At 48.6% G+C, this 9,427-nt stretch overlaps 1 protein-coding gene across 2 annotated transcripts in view; it reads right to left on the minus strand.

Annotated features, from left to right (window-relative positions):
- Positions 1-6,698, minus strand: part of PIGH (phosphatidylinositol glycan anchor biosynthesis class H) — a 42,116-nt gene extending 35,418 nt beyond the window's left edge. The window contains exons 1-4 of one of the 2 annotated variants that reach the window (XM_068397323.1): positions 6,427-6,698; positions 4,141-4,350; positions 3,413-3,496; positions 278-1,223 (exon numbers count right to left, since the gene is read on the minus strand). In XM_068397323.1, the coding sequence (XP_068253424.1) occupies positions 1,122-1,223; positions 3,413-3,496; positions 4,141-4,350; positions 6,427-6,603 (573 nt within the window). In that variant the 5' untranslated portion in view covers positions 6,604-6,698 and the 3' untranslated portion in view covers positions 278-1,121. Of the gene's footprint in view, positions 1-277; positions 1,224-3,412; positions 3,497-4,140; positions 4,351-6,426 lie in introns of those variants that run through there. The other variant, XM_068397325.1, reaches the window with a different exon arrangement.
- Between the last annotated feature and the right edge of the window lie 2,729 nt (positions 6,699-9,427).

Below are 9,427 nucleotides of genomic sequence, written 5' to 3' on the forward strand. Positions count from 1 at the left end.
AAAAAAACAAATCACCCTATCTCTATCATATTGTGTGATGGTATGTTGCCACATGTTTTAATTCTAGACAGCCTTAGTGCAGCATTGTATGCAAATTAAGCATGACCCTTAGGCTTCTGCCAACTTGCTGGTTTAGCTCTTGTTTTGACATTTCAGTTGTCTCAGTTACATTACTAAGTAGTCATGGAAAAAAAAGAGAAAAATACCAGTTAAAGGTTACAGTAACTTTTAGCTCATCAACAAAGAAGAATTTCCCAACCTTAAGTTACTCCCGAGAGCACATATCAATAAAACTTTATTCACAGTCATTACCATAATTTCAACAACACATTTTTCTCATATTCGCAGAGCAATTGATGTGGACCTTTTAATGCCACATCTTTTCCATGTCCTGTGTCACCATGCCCCTGCCCCATTCAGCAGTGGGCCCCCATTTTCCCTGTCTTCCTTTTGCTACTTATGTACTTACAGAAGCCCTTCTTGTTGCCTCTGACATCCCTCAACAGCTTCAGCTCCAGCTGGGCTTTGGCTTTCCTAACCGCATCTCGGACATTCCTCCCCCAGGCTACCTGTCCTTGCTTCTACCTTCTGTATGCTTCCTTTTTGTGTTTGATTTTTACCAGGAGCAACTTATTCATCCATGCAGGCTTCCTGGCATTTTTGCTTCCTGCTCATTGGGATGGACTTTTTTCAAACAAAGGGTTAAGTAGAAACAAAAAAATGCATATTTTTGGCAGTCCAGCCAAGGTTACATTGTGAGTTTATCAGAATTTTCAGATCCACAAAAGAGTAAATGTTTGATGCTTGTTCTTGCCTCGCTTTGCTCTATTTCCCCATAATTCTTTTCTGAAGAGACAAGGAAAAACCTTTTCTGTCTGACTCTAAACAGTTCTGCTTACCTGTCTTCATAGCAGAGGATCTCAAGGTTCACTTTTGTGCTTGAGATGACATTTTCTGTAACAACTCTGTGTGTCTGTGCAGGCCTTCCCAACATCACTGTACTGCTGCACCACCTTCTATTCATCTAATTAAAAAAAGCCATGGGGCAGTTTTGCTTGCCTTTCCATGTGTCTCTCCAAGTCCTGCTGCAAGTTCGCTGCCTTGATTTTTTTTTTTTTTTACTATTTTATACCACTTGATTGTGGAGCTGTCATCCTCTGCTCCAGGATTTCTTGACAACTTTTGTACACTTCTATCAAGCAGTCCAGACGTGGCTTGGAACTCTAGAATTCAAGCCAAACAACAGAGAATGAGGCTCTGAACTGGCTGTGAAAGAGCTGGAAAGCTTTAACTTCCCACTCGTGAGATTTGTCAGGCAGAGAAAGGAAATGTGGAGACAGCTGACACAAAGCTGACTGTCAGAAGCAGACATGTAGAAGGAATGCAACAGCAAGGTATCTGTAGTTGATTAGCTTTCTCACATTAAGTCAATGGAGAACAGATTTCCCTTTTACATGTTCATTGAGAAATAATTCATGAAACTCCAGGAGGTGTTTGATGTAAGCTGGTGATACAGAAATGCAAAACCATTCCATAAGCCATACCTGCTCTGTGATGAAAAATGCTAGTCCCTAAAGCTGTCAGGTCAAAACATGCATCACCATTCTGCACTTAGCCCGAGTCTCTCACCAAATCAGAAATCCTCCCCTTTCTCTGCTCACAGTGCACAGCGACAGCATGCAAGAAAATCCACACCTTCCAACCCATTAATGATTCTGTTAGGTCGTACTCCCTCTACAGACCTACCAAACAGCAGATCTGCATACACTAATCCACCATCCTTGATGACCTCCACCCTGAAAAATCTACCTTCAGGACAGGGAATTTGAACACCTGGCCCTTGGCCTCTGCTAGTACTGTCAACAAAAGGACAACAGAAGGTTAACTGAAAAAAACAATTCATTTCACACAAACAGCAAACAGTGGTCAAAGTATAATGATTTCCCATCACTTCTAACCTGGATCAGATTAAAACCAGCAAGGAGGTGAAAGTTTCCCAGTCCCACAGTCCCTGTGGTCCCATGACTTTTGAGGTCCCAAAACAGCATTACTGTGTAAAGTCCATCAAACTCCTCTCCTTGCAAGCGTTGCTTAAGAGAACAACAGGTCAATTCAGCGCAGAAGTGCTCCTGGGCTCAGTGACACGGTAAATTGTATTTCTGAAGGCTGACATAACTTAGAGGAACCCAATGAAGGAGTCACAATAAAGTTACTAATTACTGCTCCTTCAAAACTAAGTAACATACTAACTTGCACGTTAAAGTGAGAATTACTGACAGGTAATGAATTGCCAACTGACACAGCTCTTTCTGTACCTCCTTTGCTGGTGGAGTCAACTCTACCAATACTAAGATATTTCCACGGAAATAAAACTGTTCAGAGTTGAGCTAAGAAAAAAAAACACTACAGAAATGCCACGAAGCCTCTTGGAAGCTGGAAAGGAACATGTATCTAAAACCAGGTTCCTGAGTGCAGCTGGAATTTGTTCGCTGTTGACTTCCACCAAATCCATTTTTCTCCCTTGACTATATGTGAAATATTTCATTTATATTATTGTTAGTAAACGTCTTTACAATTGTGGGACTAAGTCAGCGGAAAGTATCAATGGAATAGTCTATTTACACCTGTAAGTATTTAGCAGAAGACTAACTGTATCCAGTCATAAACTGGATGTGGACTACAAACTGATAGACACCAACAGCAGGTGAATTAAGAAGGACAGAGAGGTCTGTAAGCCTCAGCAGTCTAAGATGTGAGGTACCTCCCTACTGCTTACCACCACTCAAGGATCAGGGCATTGTTGTGTGAGGCATGTAAAGAAAGGCAGAAAGAAAATCCATCCCCAAAATGGGATTATGAACAGGTTAGCAAAAGAAGAGAAAGAGGAGACGGGGTAACAGTAAAGCAAACAAGTTATTATATATTAAGCAAATTGCTCACAGCTTGTACTGTGATCTTTGTCAACGGGTGAGACAGGGGAAGTCATTCTAATGCCAAAGAGGTTTTTATGAGCACTTTTGGCACACAGAGCCAAGAGAAAAATCAACTACAGCACAGTGCTATAGTTATGATGGTAAAACTGAGCATGAGACTACACAGAAAGCTGTGTGAGTTCTCAGTACCCTACATGAGCCAAAGACTTCTACTTCATGCAAGCTCCTGGTTGGGTTCAGATTTACACAGCTCCCTGTTCTTTGAATGGAGGGCAAATGAAAAAAACACCCCCAGGACGTAGTTCTGTGAGACTTCTGATACCACCCATTCCACAATGCTGCAAGACCCAACTTGAAGGCCCAGTCAGGGAAAGGCAACTGTAATCAGCTACCTGTAGTGGAAGAAAGATACACCTAGACAACTGGCGCACAGACACAGACCACAGATCTGGATTTCTCCACCATTCAGTCAAACTCACCTGAAAGAGTGGCACAACCTCCGATACTCCCTGAGGATCTCCAGGGTCCTGGAGGAGGATGCACACGTAGTAGATAACTTTTTGCTACAAGACAAACAGACAAAATCATCAGAGTTTGAAAATTCTATCAAGGTGCCTGGAGTTATCACAGAAAGAGGATCTGTTTCAACTCACTGGGCTGAAGGCCAATCACTCCAGGCCACAGTCAAGCCTACAAATTTATATCTATAGCTTTCCTCTCTTCACACAATAAAAAAAATCATTTTACTTGTGTTTTTTTCCATTAAATTTTTAACCTGAAAAGAACACACACATGCTGGAAGGGTAGGGTCTGCTTTTCTACAGGAGCTTTGCAGAAAACCCCAGAAATTGGAAAAATCATCTCTTGTATTGTCTATCTTCTTATCTCCATCTTGACTACTCATGGAGTTTGGCATCAGGATTTGTAAGAACAGTACAACACAAAGAACTAAAACCACTAGCTCAGTGATAGTAGCATTATCTAAGGGAGGGATTTGGCTTTTTGAGGGTATTTGTTTGGCTTAAGGTCTCCTTTAAAGGTGAGAGGACAGATAAGAGAATAAAGAGAAATCTGAAGCAAAGCTCCTGATGTCAGTAATGCTATGGGTGGTGCTGTGTTTAATTGCTCTGGTAAATCACGCTCATGAAAATACACTGAATGTGAGTGTGCCCACAGATATACAAAACAAAAGACTGTGTATTATTACCATATGGATGGCTTCATTGATAACCACATCCTTCACTTGACTCATCTCTATGAAGGTTGTGCTCTCTTTCCCTGAAGCGTAGGATGAAGTCACCTGAATGCCAAGTGAGCCGATGACCAACAGCGATTCCTGGTCAATTTTCACGAAGTGCAGGTATATGATCAGGCCAATCAGTGTGATGAAGACAGCAGCAGAAAGCACCATACTATTCTGTAACACAAGCCAAGAAAAGACAGAGGTCTGGTCTTTCAATTAATTGAACATGGCTTCAGACAAAATAATACTGCACAGTAAAATATAATATTGAAGCTACAGTTACAAGGCAATTTTACTTAGGTGGAGTCCTTTTATTCACCTGGCTGGCTGATATATGTGTAATGAGATTTAAATCAGTCTTCACAGTATAGTCCGAAAGCATTGGGAGCTGAAACTGAAAACTGCAAGAAAATTCTATTCCCTTATAAATTTAGTGCAGAAATCTCAACCAAAATCAGCTAGTTACATCAATGACAGCGTATTATACAAATGTCTACAGAGATGATGTCACTGACAGAGAAGTGTTGTGAAATGTTCACTAGAACTGAGGGTGGAGTCTCAGAAAGGAAGATAAATCTTTTAAGAAAAAACACTAGCCTAGTGGTTTTCTTCTTACGAACTGCCATGTCTAAACTTGTTCAAACCTCATCTCTCTTCCTGCCTTAAATACCAATCTAGAGAACATTTGCTTTCTCCTGTGCTTCGTCAGAGGATGAACGTCTTTTGCATGCTGCAGTCTTGGGATTGCTGTTACATAAAGTAATACGTAACTGATGAAACGATAGGCAACAGTAAGTCATCTGAAGACCTGGTAATAAATCCTAAAGGTCTGCAACCTGTAACCTATTTCTGGGACATGTTTTAGAGAGCTCTAGACCAAATACCCATGCATCAAAGTTATAACTGACACTTCTTAAAGGACCAGAACTGCATGGCCCTACCACTTAAGCTGGGTCTGTACCACCATGTGAGGGAAAGAAGCCATGGCCACATTCAAACAGAAAGGATACCGGACTTCTCCGAAAGTTTGTTATCATGGGAAAAAAAAAAAAAGAGTCATGAATTACAGACACTGAAATCCACACTGAGAGAGACTTTCCAATCTGGTTTTCTGGCAGAAAGGAAGGGTTGCAGTCACTTGCATATGAGCTGCATGAGCACGTGTAAAACCAAGTTGGAAGCCAGTGGGTGGTAACCACTGGCTGAGGTGTATGCTTTTGTAACAAATAAAACTCGAACACAGCTTCCCTTCCAGCCCGAAGAACGCGAACCATCTTTTCAAATCAGAAACCTGCCAACTGACTCACATCACGATCTCTGTTTTCATTCCTTGGGAAAGATTATTGAAAAAATTGAAGTGCAACCATCATAGTGTTGGCCACAGTGACCAGCTTCTTCAGTCAAACTATTGACTTTAATCTGGAGATAACTGGTCTGGGTCTAGAAGTTGGTCCTTCCCTGCAAGTATGGGTCAAAGATCAGATATCTAAACTAATAATTTTGGATTTATCAGCAGCTTTTTAAGTCTGTGCTGCTAAGGTCTTACTGCCTCAGCTGTGAAACATAAGCAAGTAGATGACACTCATGGTGCAACACTCTCTGAGTCACTCAGGAAAATCCCTTTGGGGATTAGCAATCACTCACCTTCTTCAATATATCCTTTATTCCAGATTCCCGCAACTCATCTTTCCAACTAAGTATCTGTTATTTGGACTCACAAGAATGCGCTAGGCATCACTCAACACCCGTACGTACATCTGTCCTACCTGGCAAGAGGCTACAAACCAACGGAGGCATCCAAGAAGCCACCAAGAGCACCTGGGCCGCAGCCTGTGGGCCCTCAGATGCTGGCTAGCACAACTCCCTTTTTCAGCACATACTCATCACGATCGACCGCCTCGGTGTTGCCGAAGCACAGAGGAGGCCCGGGATACACGGAGACTGCCCTTCCACCGGCCCTGGCCACCTTGTTTGGCCCACGTTTGCCCACATCCTAGAAGCAGCTGGGAAAAGACTGCGTGGCTCCCTCCAGGCCGGCGGGCTTTGGGGACGCACGCTGCCAGCGTGCCCCCCGGATGCCAACCACAGCCCCCCATTACCTCCTGGTGTCTCAGCAGGACACAGGCCCAGGGGCGCAGCCGGCTCCAGGACGGGCTGCCGGCTCTCCCCTCGGCGTTTGAGCCGCGGGAGGTGCGAGGGGCGGCGGGCAGGGGCGAGGCCGGTGCGGCGCGGCCCGGGGGCGGTGGGTACCTCGCTGAGCACGAAGAGCCCGTAGGCCGCCAGCCAGACGGCGGAGGTGACGGCGCTGAGCGAGCGGAGCTGCAGGCGCGGGCAGCGCACCGCCAGCTCCCGGCAGGAGGCGCTGTGCTGGCGGCGCCGCAGCGCGATGGGCGCCCCCGACGCCGAGCGGTACGGCCGCTCTTCCATGGCGGCCCGCCGGAACCTCCGACAGGCAGCCTAGAGCGGCCCGCCCGGCTCCACGGTACGGCCCGGCCACAAGCTTCCGGCGCTTCGCTCGCCGCGGGAAGGGGCGGGCGGTGCGGCCCGGCGGCGGGCGTCCCGCCCCCCCACGCACCCCACGCGCGCTCGCGGGGCGGGGCGGTGCGGCGCGCGAAGCGGTCGCCGCAGTACCCGGAGCGGGGCCGCGGACAGTCGGCGGCCGTGCGGGAGGAGCCTCCGCTGAGGTGAGCTCCGGGGAAGCTCTTCCAGGCGGGCTCTGCCCTGCCAAATGGCGCCTCCCCGGCCGGCTCCCGCGCAGGGCGCCAGCCCCGCCGCGCCCCGGCCGCCCCTCTGTCCCCAGGGTGGTGCCGCTGCGTTGTCCCGCTTGGGTGAACCTCGCCAGGCGCCTCTCGTTAATCCTGATCCATATCGGGAGCTGCTGCGGCTTGGAAGTGTCGGTAACGCACCGCTTGCTCCGCTGGTGTTTTACGGACGGCGCCGGCTGTGTTGGTGTCGTGTGTGTCTCGTGCCATGATAGACGCGTTTTTTCCCCGTTTGCCTTTACCAATTCCTACTATGTAAATGTATCTTTTTGTCTGTACCATCCTTTACTACAAGCTCTTTTTTTTTTTTTTCAGAAATTTTCCTTTTCAAAGTTTAAAGCAGTGTTTTCTGGTTCCTTGCCGTCTAAATACCTAATAAATTGGAGACTTGGCTTTGTGTACAGGGACTTAATGAGCCTTTGTATTGTGTTCGCTTTAATACTTCTCAGTTACTACTTCATATGACTTGCCTGGCACTGACATAAAGCTACAGCTCTGTAATTTCCAAACCATCATCCTAACTCCTTTCCCCTGTTTGTTCCCCCCGCCCCACCCTGCAGTCCTGGAATGTGCCTGTTAGCTTTAATTGCAGATACCGTACTTCTGTGAGCAATTTACTTCATTCACGGTATCTTCAGAGCTCTTGGGTGGATACTGTATATATAAACCTGTTAACTTGTTCTTGTAAGGGTGGCAAAGGAGTCTTTAACAGGCGTGAGAAGCCATGGGGCATTGAAGAATTTCTGCCAAGATCTTTGCTCGGTCTAGGGGAGTGGGTGATGGTTGGCACTAGTGGAAGACTCATGCGGTATGTCCAGGATCTCACCGTGACATAAGACCTGGGGTGAGGGATGGGCTGGAGCTCTGAAAAGGAAAGGTGAGCTGGCCTGAAGAGAAAAAAATAATGGCAGACGAAGGTTCGACTGCAGAAACGGAGGAGAAAATGTGGAAGTTAAAAAGAGGGTAAAATAAGTTTATAGATGGAGTGAAAGTGGAAAAAACAATAAGTTGAAACCGGATTTACAGGGTTTTTAAAAAGCAAAGAAATGTTTGAAATGACAGGAGAGGACTGAATAAATAGGAGCTCTAGTTTGACAGTCTGGGAGATGGGGACAGGGAGAAGAGGAAAGAAAAATCGGAGTAGGGGGTAGAAGAAGAAAAAGCAATGTGAAGAGCAAGAAGGTCATTGACAGGAGGGAAAAGAAGCGTGAGCTCCTGGAGGAGTGGTAATGGTAATTTGTATTAACAACAGACATGGGACGTTACTGAGATGCAGAGGCAAGGAGACGACTTTGAAATCTTAAGGCGGCAAAAGTGTGCGTTGATTGTTTTTTTGTGTGACTAGCCGGTCCCATGTAGTGGGACACCACATGCATGTGTTGGTGCCCTGTCATCATGAATGCTGCCAGCCTTTCTTTCAACTGTGCACATCAGCTTGCACATTTGACAACAGTAGTGATGTTGCCTTGTCACAGAAGGGAAAGATGGGGGCATTTACTAGTTGTTAAATCATTTCTTAATCTGTAATCCTTCAAAGGCGCTGTGAATAGGAACAGTGAGAGCTTTCAGAACTTGTGAATCATCTCAGACCAAGACACCCCGAGATCAGATATTCAAGGCAGGTGGTGGAGAGATGGCTTTTTAAACGCTTTATCAAGGCTATCAGATGAAGAGCGTCACCCCGGTTTTTCTTCCATAAACCAAGGGGAGGCGTTCCTGCAAGGTGGCTCTCGGGAGCTCCGTGTGGCCACCCTGGGAGCTTGGCTGAGGCCGTGTTTTGCCCCCGCGACAGTTTCGAGCTCCACCATTTCACGCCCAGATCCGCCCCCCGGGGCCTGGTCTCTCGCAGCGGCCGAAGGGGGAGTGCCGAGGGAAGGGGTATTCCCTGAGACCTCTCTCCGCGGGCGGTGCGCGCTGTGCCGCTGCCCCCCGCCCCAGGCCTGCGCGATGCTTCCTGCGTGTCCTCTCGGCAGGGCCGGGAGAGCCGGGTGGCACCTGCCGCGGGGGGCAGGCCGTGAGGGGACCGCAGCCCGCCGCCGCGGCGGGGCTGGCAGCTCTGCCTGCCGCCGGCAGCCAGGTGAGGCGGCCCAGGCTCCTCGCGCGAAGGTGGCGGTTGGGAGTGGAAAAACCCCGGCGAGGAGGAGGCGGACCGGGCGCGGCGTTAGCCCGCGGGAGGAGGGGGGGAGCGGAGCCCCGCGGGAGGTGCGGGGCTGGGCGGGAGGAGAGGGGGGAGCGGAGCGGAGCCCCGCGGGAGGTGCGGGGCGTCGGCCGTTGCGGAGGAGCCGTTGGCCGCACCGCTCTGCCGGGCGCACCCCGCCTCTCCCCGCCCCGGGCAGTCGCGCGCTGAGCCGCGTGCACCGCGGGGGGCGGGACACACCTCCGGGCGCGCGCGCTGCCGTTGGCCGGGCGGCGGAGGGGTGAGGTGGGGGGCGGGGACCCGGCTCCTGGCCGCGGCGCTGGGGCTCGTTAAAAGGCGGGGGGCGGCGGTA

The sequence above is a fragment of the Nyctibius grandis genome, chromosome 4 (assembly GCF_013368605.1).
Source record: "Nyctibius grandis isolate bNycGra1 chromosome 4, bNycGra1.pri, whole genome shotgun sequence".
NCBI lineage: Eukaryota > Metazoa > Chordata > Aves > Nyctibiiformes > Nyctibiidae > Nyctibius > Nyctibius grandis.